The sequence below is a fragment of the Pseudonaja textilis genome, chromosome 13 (genome assembly GCF_049901715.1).
Source record: "Pseudonaja textilis isolate UNSWEBS1 chromosome 13, rPseTex1.2, whole genome shotgun sequence".
Lineage (NCBI taxonomy): Eukaryota > Metazoa > Chordata > Lepidosauria > Squamata > Elapidae > Pseudonaja > Pseudonaja textilis.
This window is the reverse complement of record NC_142002.1, coordinates 20,771,816-20,789,877: the sequence shown is the minus strand read 5'-3', so window position 1 is coordinate 20,789,877 and position 18,062 is coordinate 20,771,816. Positions and strand designations below refer to the sequence as shown.

Here is an 18,062-nt window from a genome sequence, read left to right as displayed (position 1 = left end):
TCCTGGGCTCTTCCGAGACACCCGCGTCCCCACCCTCTCCCTCGACAGCCGCAGCCTCAGTTCAGACTCGCGGCGGCGACGACGCACATTCACATTCACACGACGCGCGTTCCACGCCGGCCGCGTGCGAGCCCAGGCCAATCAGGGCGCGGGGAGGTCCCGCCGATCGAATAGGGGGCGGCCTGGGCCGGTTCCGGACAGACAGGCCCCTCCCACGCCGGGCTTCCCCCCCGCCCCCGCCGGCGGGGCCCGGGCGACAAAGGGAGGGAAAGCCGGCCGCTTGGACCGAGCGCGCAGGCGCAGGACCGCCGCCGTCTGAGGGAGGAGCGGCGTGGCGGGCGCGCGCGCGCCTCCTCCTCCTCCTTCCCCCGCCCCCGCCTTCTCGGTCGCGCGCCCAGCTGGCCTTTCCCTCCCGCCCTGCGAGGAAGGCCCGCCGCCGCCGCCTTCGCCGCCGCCGCCTTCGCCATGGTGCTGGAGTCGGTGGTGGCCGACCTGCTGAACCGCTTCCTGGGCTGCTACGTGGAGAACCTGAACAAGTCCCAGCTCAAGCTGGGCATCTGGGGGTAAGCGGCGCCGGGGGCTCCCCCCCCCACAGCAGCCTGGCCAGGTGCAGCGCCCCCCCGGGGCCTGGCGGGTCGGGAGGGGTGGGCAGCCCCGGCACCCCCACCCCCGCCCCCACATAGGGAGCCCCTTCTCCCTGGCTGGCTGGGCTCCCCCTTTCCCGGGTCGCCCTCTGCAGAAGGAGCCTGCTGGAGGGAGGGGACTTGTACTATCGTGGCCCCTCCCCCAACTTCAGGGCAGTGGGGGGGGCTGAAGGGGGGCAACCCCCCCAAATAAAAACAAAACCAGCCCAAAGCCTAAAGCCAGGCAGACCATAAGCCCAGGGCCATCTTTGGGCCCGTCTCGTTTTGTGGCCTGAAGCAACAGCCAACGCTTGTGACTCCTGGCCGCCTTCCAAGGAGCCGCCTTTCCACCCTGCAAAACTTGGTTACCTTTTCTGGAGGGCAGTTTGGCGGTTTGTGTTTTGCTTTCCTGTCAGCTTTGTCCAAAAGTTGAGTTCCTCCCACTCGAATTTGTCCTGATTAGCAGTAATAGTAAATATAGTACAATACACAACCACTTACGCCATATTTTTAATTCCTATTCCCAAAACTTGGCCCTTTTTTCTTGGTTTGTGTTCTTTGGACAATCTTAAGTTCTGCTATGGAAGAAGTCTGACGTAGCTTTTGAAAATACAGTGTTTTGCTCTCGTGCTAGATTTCTTCTAAGCACCCCGGCTTAAAAGTTAAAAGAATGTTATCATGACATTTAAATTGGATTACAACAGAAAGAGCACTTTAATGTCATTTGTGTTAGTCAGAAGAACCTTAGGAGGAAGACTTCTGGCATGTACAGAACTAAAACCAAAGTTGTTGCTTTGGTTGAGATCGATTTCTCAGTGACTGGATAATCCAGTTTTCCCAGTTACAATATAATCGGAAACATTTTCTTTTGCCATTCTTTGCATTGGAAAGTCTCCAATTAGAATCCTTATACCTTGAAGGTGGTTTTCAGTTGTAAGGTATTTACTTCACTTCTGAAAAATGGGCCAGGCATTCCTCATTAACTGCCAGTTCTATTTCCTCTTTTGAAAACGGACTCCGGAAAAAATATATATCTTAAAGTTAAAAATATATCTTAAAGTTTCCTTAGGTTGCATAAAGTCAAAGCTTCTTGTAAAAACGACTCTTGCTTTTATGGAGTCATTTCTGCGGAAAGTGTGTTTACTTTCTGCATTGGATTGAAACATCTGTTGGGTTGAAGCAAGACCAGGGGAGGAGCAGGGAAGGGCAAGAAAGAATTGAGGGTTGCCTTGAAAAATCACCTGACCAGCGGGAACTGCGTGTAAGTTTGCAGATCATGAGATAGCAGAGTTGTGAAACGATAAGGACTTGAAATCAGAATGGGTCCTTTCAGGGTCCCTATCGAGGTTGGCTCAAGGCTTTTCGTAAAGATGGTTTGCTTTTAAAATCTGTTTGCCATTGGTTAGAAAACGGTATTAAAAAGATAGGATGTGTTGGTTTTTTTTACAAAATGGCAGTTTTTCTTAATTCCTCCTGCGGGTTTGTGATAAGAGCTAAATACACAGTGCAAGGACAGAGTGCTTCAGACTTTGCCCCTTCATAGTAGCTTCCCCAACTTTTATTGTGATTAATCAGCATATTTAGTTTTTTCCAAAAAAGTTCATCCTGTATTTAATCAAGATAAGCGGCTGATAGTTTTCTCTGCTCTTTGTGGCTTTAGCCATCGTTTAACCTCGCACCTGTGGTCTGGCTCCACTCCTCACCAAAACTCCTAGAAAGTCTGCCTCTGGTTAGAGATAACGGATATGGGGAGAGCTGTAGGTATCTTCTGATTCAGGCTGCCAGAACGCGAGGGGTATCCCCAAGAATTGAAAAGTCCATGAAATGCGCCTTTCGTTTCCACTCTTCAAGCAGGAAAAGAAAGTATTTCGAGTACACAGCAGTTTGGTTGCAAGACTCCAAGTTTGTATCTAAGCTTCAAATTGCACTGCTGTTTTTTTTTTTTTGCTTTAAAACCCATGCCGGGTGCAGTAGGAAGTTGCACATTTCTAGACAATTGGCCCCGAGTCAAATATTACAATAAAATTAAATGTTAGTCTTTCCCAGTAAAATTCTGGTGTTTGTTTCCTGCCCAGACTGGGGAAGCTCTCAACCTCAGAAGAAGATTAAAAACTAAGTAACTGATTAATGTTAACTTTGTTTTTCCTCCTGGTCAATGACTTATTTGTCACTGCTCAGTTTATGGCAACCTCCAAATTTTGCTAGTGTTGCTGCTGTTGAAATTAGCATGAGAAAGTGAACACAACTCTTATACTGCGGGACTTTGTTTCTTTCATGGTTTTATAACAAGAATGAACAAGCCTGGAAACCAAATGTTTCTGCCTATTTCATTCCCCCCTTTTAATTTTCTGTTGCAATCATTTTTTTTTACACTTGTTTTAGTTTTTAGTTTGTCTTCTAAGACTAACAAGAAGAGAGCAGGCTACAAATATTGACAAATGCATAAATAAACCAACATTCCATAGTCACCAAATCTGCTCAATGCTCGTCGCTGGGGAGCCATTCCCCTTCCCTGACATTTAAAAAAAAAGTCTTGCTTTTGTTTGTGGATGGTGTCACTGTGGCTGTGTAAATACCAGCTTTTGTGATTAGGTGGATATGGTGGGAATGTGGCTCATCGATATCTCTTTTGTTTGTTTGTTTTATAGGCAATGTGTCCCTTGATAACCTCCTAATCAAGGAAAATGCTCTGGTAAGCAGCCTGGGAGTTATTGGCAAATTCTTTTCATTACCTCCATGGACCCAAACTATGATTTGCAAACTTGACAAGTATAAAATCCAATCTGGGTCAGTTCACCAGGACCAGAGCTTTTGGACCTGTGCTGGAGCCCATACGGGCTTTCAGCTATTCTAATATTATATTAGTAAGTAGTTAAAGCAGTTTAATCCTGGATTTTGGCAGTTTGCCGCTTTGAGGGTCACGCTGTGGGTCTCGTGGGGTTGAAGAGATGCCCACCCAGATCGTCCTGCAATGAGGAAGTGCCAAGCCAGAGCAATCCCTCCCCAGGAGAGCTTCTAGCACTTTCTCTGGCTTCCCATGGTAGAGCAGGCATGTGCCACGTTGCCCCCCAATCTTCACCCTGGCCTAATTGATCTCTCATCTGTAATGAGACCAGGCAGAGTTGAGAGCAGATTTATGAAAAATCTACTTTGTTCTCACCAAAAATATGTGAGTCATCCCCTCCTGCCCCTTGTCCACCACACCCTAGTTGCTTCTCTGAAATATGTTTCCACTCTTGCATGAATAGGAAGGAAAAAAATCCCAACCCCAGGACTGGCTTTTCTCACCCAGGGATCGCAAACCAACTATTGCTATAATAGGGCAGCTTGAAGTGGTTGGTCCCCTTCCCTGCTGGGACAAAGCCTGCCTGACCTGGCCAGTAAACTCTGACTATGATGGGTCAATGCTAAAACAAAGTCTCTTCTTTTTCTTGATTAGAGTGAATTGGACGTACCGTTTAGAGTAAAGGCTGGTCAAATAGGTAAGTCCTTCGTTCTCAGAATGGTTTTTGGGTGGTTCTGTGCATTCTCTGGGTCTCCGCTGGAAAAATACCTGGAGATTGAAGCTGGCCAACCTTCAACAGCCGCCCATTTTCCAAAACAGGCTTTGTAGACTTAGCTTCAATCAGGGATGCAACAATTTTACTATTGTTAGTTTGTTTCCAGGCACAGACCAAGTACAAATTGTGGAATAAGCAATAAGGTGCATGTGAATATTGTTGTTACAGGCAGAAGCCAGAGGCTGGTATAGTCAGTATCTGCTTGCTGATTATTTAATGTGCTAGCAGAACACATGAAACCTAAATAGAGATATTTTGTTTTTAGATAAGCTCACTCTGAAGATTCCTTGGAAGAATTTATACGGTGAAGCAGTCATTGCATCCCTAGAAGGCTTATATCTTCTTGTTGTCCCTGGGGCAAGTAAGTTTCTTGGGGTTAATTTACATTGCTCATTGGACCTGTATGGGGTAGATGCCCTGCCAAACTCCCTATATAGGATATATGGCCATAGAGCCCCGTGCAAAGCAGAAAGCTCTCAGCTGTTTTGAGCATAGAATGTCATAAATATTTCCACTTTGAATATTGATAAGTCTTTGAGGTTTGAAATGTTTTCAAAATGCTTGAAACAGCTGTTTTGTACTCAAAATAGAAAAGTGGGTGAAATTTCACACTCGGAACTAATTTGAAATCAGACATTGTTCAACCTTGAGTTCCTGGGGTCTTTTACAAAGTATCTATGAAAAGTAAAATGTTAGTTGAAGTAAGCTGATGCATAGCTGACTCTCTCATCACAATCCAGGACTTTCTAGGATCGAGTCCTGTGTGTATATGGAACCTGGCTGCTAAGTGAATCTGCATAGAATTACACTGTCTGTCCTTCTTCGTTGGTAATCTTACATAAAGCATCCTTCCAGCAGGCCGTGGTTACCCCGTGCCATTGGTCTTCTGTGTGTGGTTTGGATGAAGAAACTTGCATGTAGAAGATCAGGAATATCCAATAACAATTGGATGCTAAGAAACAAATCATACTGAAATTCTGAGCTTGCCCCAAAATACGATTCTTAAATTCTACTCTCTGGAGATTCTGCTCATTATAACCACGGGACTCATAATCACAGGAAAGGGGGGCTGCATAGGTGGATGTAAAAAGAGCAGGATGATCGTCTGATCAAGATGCAGGATTGAATAAAATATGACTTCCTTATTGTTTTTTTCCTTGCAGGCATTAAATATGATGCGGAAAAAGAAGAACAATACCTACAAGATAACAAGCAAAAAGAGTTGTCAAGAATTGAAGAAGCCTTACAAAAATCAGCAGAAAAAGGTAGATTATTTTTAAGAGATGAATGTGAGTGATGTGTTCAAAGCTACTTCAGAGTCCTAGTGAAGCAGAGCGATCCTGGAAAATCCCCAAAGGCAAAACAATTGCATTTTTATTAATTTTACAGACGACGTAAAAAAAATCTCATTTTCCATGCTCTAGAAATATCACCATACTGGGAATTTTATGCTTTCATTTTTGTCCTTTACATTGTCTTCAGACAGAAGCCCCTTGTCTTGCATAGTTAAAAACCAAATGGGGCATAGGGACTGTTCAGTTAAAGCATGGAATATCCCTGTAAAGTGAAGCTTTCAGCGACAAACGGGGTCGTGGGACACAGTTTTGTTTCTTGAATTGCGTAGGCGCTCTCTTGTCTCGGTGTTCAAAAACATGTATCAGTTCAGCTCCAAGAGCTGCTTCTCTGCTTTTGAATGTGTGCTTTTTGATTATGCTGTCATGTGGATGAAGGCGCTCCTTCAGATGTCATGCACGGCCTGGAGAACATTGTGCGCTCGCCCGGTGGGTATGCCTGCTTACGCACTCTAGTCAAGCAGTTGCGGGTGGGTGGGTGGGTGTTGTTGAATGGCTGGATTGCAGGTTAGCCGCCTACATCAGGGATCTCCAAAGTTGGCCTCTTTAAGGCTTGTGGACTTCAACCCCCAGAATTCCTCAGCCAGCCATGGACTCTCCGTTTCTGAGGGCAAAATCTTTTATGATGGACATTTGGGAAAAAGCAATGCTAGTAAAATATCTTCTCAACTCGGATTGAAATTGATTAAGTATTGTAATGTTTCAGCTTGAAGTCGCTTTGAAAATTAATCTTTGTTAGCTAGAAGATTAATCTTGACCACTGAAAGGGTTCCTCTATTTCATTTTATCTACGCTTGCATGAAAAATGTAGAAACACCTATAAACAATGTAGTGAATATTTTTATTGCAGGCACTTGTGGAAATTTAATTTAACCGTTCTGATGAAAAATGATACTTTCCTCCGTTACCTTCTTAATTTTTCTTCCTTTATTTCTGTTGCTTGCGTTATAAGACTTTCCTAACTTTAATTTATCCTTTTCCTGTAAAATTGCTTACATTATGAAGGACGTAAGTCTAAAAAGACTAAAAAACATTTTAAGAAACAATTTAAAGCTCGTGAGCACTCAAAAGGTACGTACAATGAGCACAACTTGCTGAATATTTCTGCTTGCTGCTTCTTTTTTTATCAATTAATTTTAATAATTCTGCATTAATATGTGTGACTTTATCTTTGCCAGTATTGTTTTCATAAGAAATGAATGTAAAGAGAAAAAACAAAAGGAAAACGAACAAAGCTTTTTCATGTTGTACATTGTGTTGAAAAGAGGACTGCAGATTTGGAAAAAATGTCCTCATAGCACTGGGGAGAAAATGGTTCATTTAATACACAATTCAGTTGTGTGTTCTGTTTGATATTCTCCATGTTGGCTATTTCTCAAAAAATATAAATAATCTATAATAAAGTTTAGCCGCTCTTTGGAGTTTGTTGTATGTTTTAATAAATTAGGTTAAGAACTAAGATCTTGCTTAGACTTTGCTGTGTAGCAAAGAAGATGAAAAAAAAGAGGAAATGATCAGAAGTGATGAAATCATGTGTTTAATCATGTGATATAATCTAAGTGTTTAATTGAAGGAATGCCATGGAAACTAACTTACAAATTATTGTTTAGATAAACCAAAAGAACAGAAGAAAGATACTTTCTTGGAAAAGCTTGCAACCCAAGTCATCAAAAACGTACAGGTCAAAATCACTGGCATCCACATCAAGTACGAAGATGATGTAAGTGGCCCGGAGGCTGTGCAAAACTGACCTAGAGTGAGAGGCAGGAGCGGCCTCTTCTGTGAAGAGCTGGGCTGCCTATCAAAGGATCGGGACAATAGTGTCCATAAACAATGGCCCAAATAGAAAATAAAATACGAAACACATCGTTTCTCGTAGAGGCTGGCAACTTTCCTGTACAAGATTTACAGAAGGTTGTTTTTGCTTCAAAATATGTGAAAAGAAAGGAATTGCAAAACAACTAAAAGCTGTATTTCATTTGCTAGCACCCATTTTGGATCTTATGCAGATTTTTTTTACATGCAACTAAACTGCAAATGCATTTATGTTATGCATATTCCTTATGAAGTATTTTCTTCTATACTTTAGATCACAGATCCTAAGCGACCGATTTCTTTAGGAATGACTCTGGCAGAGCTCAGCTTGCAGGTAAGGGAAAGGGGCTTTAAAACTTCCTGTTGGGCTGACGAAAGAATGACAAATTTATTTTAGGCTGTGTTTATTTTCACACTGGAAACCATTCTTAGAGACAAATGTTACTTAATGACTGTGGAACCCCCATTGCAGCTTTATTAACAGTGGGGAAATTAGTGGGGACGGTTCAAGAGACATTTCTAGCGGTGAGACTTTGACTAAATAAATCCCTTCCAGGTGCGAGAAAAACTTGACACCTAAAAGAAGCGTGAAGCCGGCAAAATCACGTTGATGTCTTTTTTCATTTCCAGACCACAAATGAAAACTGGACTCCTTGTATTTTAAATGAGGCTGCAAGGATCATCTACAAGGTACAGCCGCCCTTGGGTTCAAGCACAGCAATTTCTCTTGGGTAGCTCCTAGAGGTACTCGGAAAAGCACATTCAGGGACGTGAATTTTAGTGGCCAGGATGCTTAATGGCCAGGGTTGCACTCACCGTGGCAGGGCTTTTGATCTCTCCTTGCCCTGTGAATAGTGGGGGGTTCTCTGGGCCTCTTTCTTCCCCCAAAGCTCAGATACTGGTTTTTGAAGGCTGCCTTGGGCTCCGGTCTTCTGAAAGCATGTTTTGAGGCTCCCTCGAGCAAGCAGAACACCTTCTTAATTGGCTGGCAGCCCAAGAAGCGCTTCTGGCAGCTCGTCTAGATCAAGGCAACGCTCCCCTCAAACCAAGTGGTTCTGGCTGGCTTTGTATCCGCCTCGGTAAACGCCTGTCCTCTGAAGCGCTTCTGCCAGGGCTCCTCTGGCTTCGTTGCTGCCGGAGGGGTCCTAGGTGCTCACGGTTGCAGCCCCTCACCAGCTTCCCCTTTTCTTTCAGCTTCTGAGCCTGGATTCCCTCAGTGTCTACTGGAATGTGGAGAGCGAAATGTACTACCGCTCTTCCCGAGAGCAAATCTTGGTAATTGAAATCTTACTGCACTTTATATCTTTGCGAGCCGCCTTCTTCCCGCCTTTTCACTGAGAAGGTTGGCAGAGCAGCCACCTAGGATGGGATTAGCCACCGGGGAAAGAAGAAGCTTCCCCTTCGGGGAGTCTCCTTGGCACAATGACACCCCCAAAGCCCATGGCTGGTTCCCTTCTCCTTAGGCTGGGCAGCCTTAAGAAGAGAGGACTTCAGTTCCCAGCAGGCCTCAGCTAGCATTGGACACTGCCTTAGATAGAGGGAGGATTTAATAGGCAGTCACTTCCAATCAGGCAATTTTGCAGTGGGACGGTGGCCCCTCAAATACAACCCCTGACTTTTTTTTCCTCCATCGTTTCCTCTGATTGAGGCAAGAGAGAAATGAGACATTCTAACGCGTTTTCCTAATTAAAGCATCAACAGAACACCGGACCCATCGCCGGGTGGGCCTTTTGCAGCCAAAGGGGCGGATGTTGGAGGCGATGCCTGGAAGTCCAGGGAGGGGGGTGCCCGGCACACGGGGGTTCTCTGGGAGGAAGACAGCATCCAGGTGGAGCTCTGGTTGTGGCATGAGCCCTGCCTCCTTTGCTTTGCCCAGAGCATGTTGTCCTACGCATTTATCACTGAAATCCTTGAACGGTTGTGGGTTTCTTGCCATACACAGGAGCGGTTGAAGAAAGGAGTCCCTTCTCTGAGCCAAGAGCTTCCTGGCTACCAGTACAGTAAGTGAGAAGGACAGAAACCGGAGGGGGCCAGAATTCACCCCTGGGTTGGAAGAGGGAACAAACCTCAGTCCCCCTGTGAGGATGAAACGGGGGAGGGGGGGTGGTTTCTGCAGGGACTCTCCGAAGCCGGCCCCCAGGTAAAGAAAACGGGTGTGGGGTGGGTAAGGCTCTCTTGGCCGCGGAGTTGTGCTGGGGAAAGGAATTTAGGCCAAGAAGTCTAATATTCAGAGAGGAATAGAGACAGGAGGAGGAGAGGACAGGATGAAATAAATGGGTCAGGCAGCATCCGTGTCGTATCTTGTGCTGAAGTGAGTCCTTTCGGCACAGCCTGCTGCCTGAGCATCCCCTACGGGAGTGGTGATTCATAAGCCAAGGTTTTGGGTACAGCATGAGAAGTATCCTGGGCCAAAGCGTTATCTGTATAAACCCAACCAGTAAAGAGTGAAGTAGCATATTTTAATTCAGCAAATTTTAGCAAGGGTTTTACTTCAATTTTTTTTTATAGAGTCTAGTCCCTAATGTCTCTTTCTCTCTTTTTGAAAGTATTTAAACCCGTGTCGGCTTCTGCGAAACTCTACCTTAACCCTCATGCTGAAGAAGAACGGGAAACTCCCAAGGTTGACTGTGCCATGGAAGTCCAGAGCATCGCCGTTGAACTCACCAAGCCTCAGGTGGGGGGGGGGGGACGCGTGTCACCCACTCGGATTCCTCCACGGGATTCCCACCCCCCACCCCCTCCCAGGAACTCTGGGATCTTTACAGTCGTTCGAAACACTTGATGCATCTTCCTCAGCAATGCTCAGAATTCTGCGACTCTCTGCTTAAGATTCCTCTTGTTTTTTCCCCACTTCATTTAGTACCTTAGTATGATTGATCTCTTGGAATCCATTGATTACATGGTCCGAAATGCCCCGTATAGAAAATACAGACCCGGAGTTTCTCTCCACGGGAATGCCCAACAGTGGTGAGTTAGAGGTATTTCTGTGGTGCTTCTGATCGGGTTGCAAGGGTTCTCCGGGGCCGCAAATGGCAGCCTTTGGTGAACCCCAAGGGAGAGGGGCGGAAAAGTCCTCCTGAGCAAGGGGCGTTTTCCTGAGTACTTGAAAACATTGAAGGAAGAATTGTTTGGTCTGCTTTTTATTAAGATTTTGCAGTGGAACAATCGAGAGCCTGAGCTCCTTCAGTTGAGCAAATGCTGGGCCTAGAAATTCTTGCCTGCAAATATCCTGCCTGCCCCAGGTCTTGTCCCTGCTAGTTCAAATGGTTTCTTGTTTATTACTCAGGGCTCAATAATGTGACTGTTTCTTACAGGTGGAAGTACGCAGGAAATTGCATTCTTGACCTTCACATTAAGCGATACGCACAGATGTGGTCGTGGAATCATATAAAGAGCCACAGGCAACTTCTGAAAAGCTACAAAAACATTTACAAACTTAAACTGACGCAAGCCAAATTGTCAGAAGAAACTCAGAAACAAATCCAGGTATTTGACCCTAGAAGGGCTGGCACCTGCAGGCCAGAGCCTTAGCGGGAGGAGGAGGAGGAGGAGGAGGGTTGGAGGAAAGTCATAGGAACTCCATGTTTCTATGTTGCTCCACAGGACTTGGAGAGGGCTCTCGATGTTTTCAACATTGTTTTAGCCAGGCAACAAGCACAAACGGAGGTAGGTTCCCCTCCCCCGTCCCTCTTATAAGGGTTTTAAAATAGTCCATTTTAAACAAGAAGTGTTTTAATTTAGAAATGGCTGCACTGACCATCAATAGAAATACTTCCAGGGCAGGTTACATCGTCAGCAGAAGTGTTTAGAAGTATTTCTAAAAACAGCCCATGGAGAAGCTGCTTGTAACAAGCTAATACAACTTGGTGCCCTTTGCAAATGATTTGGTTTGAAGGAATCCTGCCCTTTTATTTCTTGAGCACTGATCCTAAACGGGCTATCGGCATACATACCTGACGTTTGCAAAATGGCCGTTTCCGGTTACTTTTCTTACCATTTTAGTGTTTGGGGGAATTGTTTCGAGTGTATAAAGAATACATTTCTTTCTGTTTGCTGAGCTTGAGGCTGGTGAAAGGGCAGAGCCTCGGATCCCTTGTCTCTGATTTGTAGGTTGTGAGGTCAGGACAAAAACTCTCCAAGAAATCCGCAGATAGGGAGAAGAAAAGTGGCTGGTTTTCTGGCTTTTGGGGCAGGAAGGAATCCAAGAAGAAAGACGACGAAGAAGAAGAAGAAGGAGACAAGTCGGTCCCTGAAGGTAAGTCTTGCACCTGCCCAGCAGCCCCGAGGCTCCAGAGTGGCTGCTTGCAAAGGACTGAGCATCCAAGCGGGATGCTGTCATGGAAGGAAGCTGCCAGACAGAATGGAAACAGCCGAAGGGAAGGCAAATGAGCCCCGGGACCAGCTCAGCCTCCAGCCTGCCTGAGGGGCAAAGTGCCAGCCCTTCCTTCCACTTGGAGGATCCTCCAAGGTAAAACCTTCCCCCCTTCCTGCAGCAATCGATGACCTCATGACCCCCGAAGAGAAGGCAAAGCTGTTCACCGCCATCGGATACAGCGACAGCTCCCACAACCTGGCTTTACCCAAAAAGGTAAGTACGCCCTTCGGTTAAATCTGGACCGTCACAGAGGCAGGTGAGCGTCTCCATTTCTCACCGGTGAAACTTGCAAGCGGGCTGTTATTCATCTTTCCCACCCTGCTTGGGAAGGGGAGCCCCCCCCCCCCCGAGTATCGTGTCTGCCTGACACTTACGACGAAAACTCCCCATTCATGGATAACGGCTAATGTTCTGCAATGCTTTTGTCTCCCGTTTAGTACGTGGCTCACGTGGTGTCCCTGAAACTCCTAAGCACTTCCGTTACTATTAAAGAGGACCGGGATGTCCCGGACACTCTTAAGATCCAGATCATTGATTTAAGCACCAAAATCTCGCAGAGGCCGGGTGCGCAAGCTCTGAAGTAAGTGCCGGTTCCACAAGTCAGTTCCAATTTCATTATGTGCGTTGTGTGAATCTGGGCTTCTCGGTTTATTTGAAAGGGTGGTGCCTTTGGTATCATTGATGACAGGCCTGTAACAGTTTGGCAGAACAAAAGCAGAATCTCGTCGGGTTTGGACCCTCTTCCTATTCCTGGATCCATTGGGCTGTTGGCCTTTTCATTTGTTTTTCATGAATTGGACAGACATTTTCCCCTCTTTAAGGCGGAACCTCGCACAGTTGCTTCCTTGTAGTTTGGGGAGGAGGAGCCAGTTGCCTGTTGATCATTTTCAGGATAGAGGCAAAGCTTGAACACTGGTACATGACGGGCTTGAGGCAAGAGGACATCGTCCCGTCTCTCGTGGCCTCCATTGGGGGTGCTGAGTCGTCTCTGCTGGAAATCAAATTCGAGACCAACCCTGAGGACAGCATGGCTGACCAGAGCCTCTTCGTTCAGTCGCAGCCCATAGAAATAATCTACGATGCGGTGAGTGGAATCGGCGCAAAGTGCTTCTCGGTTCCCAACATTTGACCGTCTTCCTTTCCCATTTCCCTATTTGCAGTTCCCTGAGAGAGAGAGAGAGAAAAATTAGAGATACAATCGATTCTTCTTCTTCCCCAGAGAACAATCAACGCCCTGGTGGAATTCTTCCAAACTGACCGAGGCCTGGACCTGGAACGCCTAACCACCGCCACCTTGTCCAAACTGGAAGAAATCAAAGAGAAAACCGCCACAGGTGTGTTTTAGATCAACTCCAGGTGATTAAATGGCCCTTTTTGGCCCTGGGGGCAAACGTCCCGGTGCAGGGGGGGGTTTCCCATTGCCCCCCCCCCGGGGGGAGGTAGTGATGTGTTTTAAGCAGAATTCTGCTCCGGTGGGGGAAGGGGAACCGGCCCACCTCGGCTCCGTTCTGTGTCCTGTCTTAGGGCTGATGCATATCATCGAAACACGGAAAGTTCTTGACCTGAGGGTGAACTTGAAGCCTTCCTACCTTCTGATCCCACAAACTGGCTTCCGCCGTGAACAGTCAAACTTACTTATTTTGGACCTAGGTACTTTCCAGGTAGGTCCTGGTGAGCTTTCTTAAAAATTGAAGGCAAGAAATTATCATATTAAAGCTTGGTGGAAGAGAGGAATGGGTTCCTCTCCGGTGTAACCTAATCCTCTCGGGGGCTGATGGATACAGCCATGGACACATTTGTGAAAACTGCGCGGCAGCTGCAGTTTAAGCAGCAGAGGACCTTCTCATTCAACAGCTGAAGAGCGTTGGCCAAGGTCACCAGCAGAACGCAAGCAGTTCCTTGGAAGAGATCATGGACAAAGCCTACGACAAATTCGATGTGGAAATTAAGAACGTACAACTGCTGTTCGGCAGATCAGGTACGATGCCCCTAAACCCAAAACGTTCTCGACTGCATATCAAGTGGCACACAAATGGTACAGTATTTCCTGTGTAAACTTTTTGAAATTCGAATTTATTTACTTCTCTGGAGTTTGGCAGACACGCATACTGAATTTTTCATATTTTTTGGGGGTGGTATCACTAGGGCTTACTAGACCTTTATGCATCCATGTTATTTATTATTGTGCTACAGTTACCAAAATATTAGCAACTCTTTAATTGTTTTGGTCACCACACTATAAAAAAAGGATGTTGAGACTCTAGAAAAAGTGCAGAGAAGAGCAACCAGGAGGATGAGGGGACTGGAGGTTAAAACATATAAAGAACGGTTGCAGGAACTGGGCCTGGCTAGTCTAGTGAAGAGAAGGACCAGGGGAGACAGGAGAGTGGTCTTCCAATATTTGAGGGGCTGCCACGGAGAGGAGGAAGGGGATAATGCTATTTTCCAAAGCACATGAAGGTCAGACAAGGAACAATGGATGGAAACTGATCAAGGAGAGATTCAACCTGGAAATAAGGAGAAACTCTGACAGTGAGAACCATCAACCCATGGAACAGAAGTTGCCCTCGGAAGTTGTGGGAGCTTCATTGCTGGAGGTTTTCAAGAAGAGACTGGACTGCCATTTGTCAGAAACGGTGGAGGGTCTCCCGCTTGGGAGGGGGGTTGGACTAGATGACCTATAAGATCCCTTCCAGCTCTGATTATCTGTTATCTGTATTTTAGGGGAAGATTGGAAAAAGGCCCGGTCTGAGCCCGCATCTTTGCTGCACATATTGCGTCCCATGGACCTGTGTGCCCAAGTTGCCAAATCAATGGTGGAGAAGGACGTCAGAATGGCAAAGTAACGTAGTAATTTTAAAAGCTGTAAATATGGTCCAGTTGTTTCGTGTTTCGTGTAAAGGTGGAACAGGCTGCGTTTTTGTGGCTAGGGAGCTGGCCTTTTATTCAGTGTGCTTGTTGCTGCTACAGATCTCTCAAAATGTTGCTAGTGTAGCATCCTGGGCAGGAGTGGAAATTCATGGCTCACTTTTCATTTTGGGTTTTTTGGGAAGAGTTATTTTTAATCACGACACACTGAAGCTACTGATCAACGCCATGAAATTTACTTATTCAAATCTTCTCAGGACCAGGTAGCTGGCCAGTCTCCCTGGTGACCTTCCAGTGTTTTTTTTAAAAAGCTTTCCAAATGTACCTTAGCATTTCTTGGATGTTTCTCAAAATCATCACTCTGGGCCCAATTGAAAGAAAGCCGTGAGCTGGCGGTTCACTTCATGTCCTTGTAGCCCGAGATCAGTGCGTTTGTTTGTAAAAACAAGATGTTAATTACATTTCCTTTGATGGTGCCTTCTGTGCAGAGCGTGCCAATTTCACAGCCCTGCTGGGTTTTGGTCTGTGTGTGTGTGTGTGTGTGTGTGTGTGTGTGTGCTACCCCTTCTAGATCAAGACTGTAGCAGAGTTATTAGCAACCTAGTTCTGTTTCTTCTACATCTTTTATATCCTTAGGTTTAAAGTGTCAGGAGGGCTTCCTTTGGTTCACCTGAGAATTTCTGATCAGAAGATCAAAGGCGTTCTTGAGCTTATTGACAGCATTCCCCTCCCACAGAAACCGGAAGTTTCCCTTTCAAGTGCAAAGGTATCATGCTCGTTGTACGTTTGGGGAAAGTGCAGTCAGCAATTAGCATAATTATTGGCATTTCCAAGACACAGAAAGGTTAAAAGTGTAATAAACAGCAGTGGAGCAGTCATGCCAGCTTGGCACTGCGGGGGGAACATTCCAACCCGAAGTGCTGCCTGTAGAATAATACGAGCCTATAATCCAGTGGTTTCTCAATGTCTCACATTCTTTTGCAGGCCCCTGCCATTCCTGTGGTTCCTGATGGAAGGAGGGACTTCCTTGGGGCCACACGGTTGCTGGAAGAATTAGAATCAGGTAAAAAAAGAAAAAGAACGAAAAAAAAAGGAAGGACATCCAAAATTACAGCAAATCCAGGGCGGTTTCTGCGTCCGGCTATTTTAGAAGGCATCCTTGTGGCTCAGACAACTTTGTGTTAAAATCTTGAAATGGGACATTTTTTAGAAAACCAAGTTATGGTACATGGAAATCCCCCCGCCCCCCCCGGCAAATGACTCTATAAACTCTAATTTTATTTAAATATTGATTAATTAGTCCATGCCAAAGTAAATATGTTGATGCCCATAGAATGTCCTAATTGCACTTTTCTTTATTCCTTAGAATCTGAGGATGAATATTTTGATTCTGAGGATTACCCCCAACAATCAGAGAAAGTGGCTCCCCCTCCAAAAAAACAGCTAAAGATTGAGGCCAAAACTGTTCAGGAAGAGCTGACAGACCTGCAATTAAAATTTGAAATTAAGGAGGCAAGTGTGGTGCTTTTTTCCCGCATTACTTAGCGACCGAAGTTCAGTTCCCAAATTGAGGACTGCCTGTATCTGAAGATGCCCAGATTTCAAAATTCAACAAGCGTCTCTCTTATTTAGGTGATTTTAGAACTGACCAAGCAGCTGCAGAGAGAAGAGACAATACTTGTATTTAACGTGCAGCAGCTCGGGATGGAAGCCATTGCTAGGACATTCGACCTGAGAGCTGAGACTTACCTGAGAAAGATTAGCCTGAATTATTATGAAATTCAAGGTAATTTGGTTAATCAGTTAAGCAGTTACCAAAATTTACTTTGGGGCAGGGGGTGAGAAAGAAACAATGATTTGATTTGTGTCCTTGATAAAAAAAAAAACTTTCTACCCCCCCCAAATCTGAAGTTTTAGTCTAAAATAAAAAATAAAACAAAGCAAAAGGTTTATTGGATTTGTTTAAAAGTGCTAATTATAGGAAAGACTTAGTTTTTTAAAAAAAACCAGGTAGGTTTTACATAACCCGTCATTTCTTAGATGTCGCGTATTTTTGTAGGTAAACGGCAGCAAGTTCATTTGATTAGTTCGTCAGACGTCTCTGGATTAGACCTTTTGAAAGTAGAATATATCAAGGTAAAGAAAGGCCTTTATAAAAAAAAGGGTGACCAAATGATGCGTACTGAACTGCATGCGCGAATAATTGCTTTTGTACAATAGGAAAACTGTGTTTCAATTTTTAGTCACCTATTGATGATGTTTCCCCCCCAGGCCGATAAAAATGGTCCAAAATTTCAGACCGTTTTTGACAATACCGAACAAAGAATGGAGGTAAGGAAAATGGAAGGAAACTCCTCCTCATCTTAATTGTAAATAATGCTTCTAAAGAAAACGCCCTCAACTCCCTACCGAGAGAGCAGGTTGGGTTGGCTTTTGAGCAGTGCCTGACTTTTGATAAGCTCTTGTTGCTGCTCTTGACCACGTCCAGGAAGGATGGCCCCTCTCTTTGCCCCCCCCCCCCCCCCCCCTTCATTTTGAAATAGCCTGCTGTGTCCTTAGCCTACTAAGTCAGGTGAAGAAGGGGCCTGGAGTCCTCTTGAGCCATCGTGAGGTGTCAGGTGACATTTCAAAGAAAATCCAGGAAGGGAGAAGCCAACCTGCTTTAAAGCGGGATACCCTTACCCTTGAGAAAATGGCTGCTTCTCTTGGGGATGTTGGCCTGAGACCCATGTATGAAGTGCCCAGGAAAGCCAGGGTGAAGGAGGGCCCTGTTCCTCCCCCCCCCCCGAACCAATGATGTAATCCCTGGGCATTTGAGAAGGTGGTTCTGGTGGAGTGGTGGGTGAATGGGAAGACCTTGCTTTTGAAGAGGTGCCTTTGCCCCCCCGCTCTCCCCCAAACCCCACAGGTGACCTTCTCCTCCCTCCAAGTGGTGTTGCACACCCAGGCTCTTCTCTCGGCCCTGGGGTATCTCATGGCTGTGATCCCAGCAAGGGAGAAGCAGCCAGCGGACCTGCAGAGGCAGGAAGAAGAGACCCAGAAGGCAGCGTCTCCTTGGAAGGAAGGTAACCGGCAGCCGCGCTTGGGCGCCATTTTCTCCCCGTTCAGGATGGGCCCTGGAGCAGGCCCACATCTGGCTGATTTGTTAAAAAAAAAATCTCTCTCCACAGTGGCAAAACCGAGCAAGGACAAGGGTGTGTTTAATTTCAAATTCTTTGCCAAGATGGAGGCCTTCTGTTTGAACGTTTGCGATGAGAAGAGCAATATTGCTGAAATAAAAGTTCAAGGTAACGGGAAAGGCCTGTTTTAGTCAGTTCTTCCAAGCGGTCAAGAACGTTCTCTTGAGCTTGAGTTATTGAAATAGGTCCCATCCATTGGGGACCTTGACTGCATCCATTTCTGATTTCTCAATTCTGATCTATAGCCGAAGGCCAGTTAAATAGACGCATTTCCGGTGGTTTGAAACGAA

General features: G+C 45.7%; 1 protein-coding gene across 2 annotated transcripts in view; it reads left to right on the top strand.

Annotated features, from left to right (window-relative positions):
- The first annotated feature begins 382 nt into the window (after positions 1-382).
- Positions 383-18,062, top strand: part of VPS13C (vacuolar protein sorting 13 homolog C) — a 50,264-nt gene continuing 32,584 nt past the window's right edge. The window contains exons 1-30 of one of the 2 annotated variants that reach the window (XM_087941945.1): positions 383-564; positions 3,271-3,315; positions 4,063-4,105; positions 4,449-4,544; positions 5,347-5,448; positions 7,146-7,255; positions 7,625-7,684; positions 7,981-8,040; positions 8,545-8,625; positions 9,293-9,350; positions 9,897-10,024; positions 10,211-10,317; positions 10,665-10,836; positions 10,954-11,016; positions 11,461-11,605; positions 11,844-11,938; positions 12,163-12,305; positions 12,617-12,809; positions 12,945-13,059; positions 13,250-13,386; positions 13,580-13,703; positions 14,450-14,567; positions 15,230-15,359; positions 15,578-15,656; positions 15,960-16,105; positions 16,226-16,379; positions 16,653-16,729; positions 16,865-16,924; positions 17,502-17,658; positions 17,764-17,880. In XM_087941945.1, the coding sequence (XP_087798071.1) occupies positions 466-564; positions 3,271-3,315; positions 4,063-4,105; positions 4,449-4,544; positions 5,347-5,448; positions 7,146-7,255; positions 7,625-7,684; positions 7,981-8,040; positions 8,545-8,625; positions 9,293-9,350; positions 9,897-10,024; positions 10,211-10,317; positions 10,665-10,836; positions 10,954-11,016; positions 11,461-11,605; positions 11,844-11,938; positions 12,163-12,305; positions 12,617-12,809; positions 12,945-13,059; positions 13,250-13,386; positions 13,580-13,703; positions 14,450-14,567; positions 15,230-15,359; positions 15,578-15,656; positions 15,960-16,105; positions 16,226-16,379; positions 16,653-16,729; positions 16,865-16,924; positions 17,502-17,658; positions 17,764-17,880 (3,214 nt within the window). In that variant the 5' untranslated portion in view covers positions 383-465. The remainder of the gene's footprint in view (positions 565-3,270; positions 3,316-4,062; positions 4,106-4,448; positions 4,545-5,346; positions 5,449-7,145; positions 7,256-7,624; positions 7,685-7,980; positions 8,041-8,544; positions 8,626-9,292; positions 9,351-9,896; positions 10,025-10,210; positions 10,318-10,664; positions 10,837-10,953; positions 11,017-11,460; positions 11,606-11,843; positions 11,939-12,162; positions 12,306-12,616; positions 12,810-12,944; positions 13,060-13,249; positions 13,387-13,579; positions 13,704-14,449; positions 14,568-15,229; positions 15,360-15,577; positions 15,657-15,959; positions 16,106-16,225; positions 16,380-16,652; positions 16,730-16,864; positions 16,925-17,501; positions 17,659-17,763; positions 17,881-18,062) is intronic. The other variant, XM_087941946.1, reaches the window with a different exon arrangement.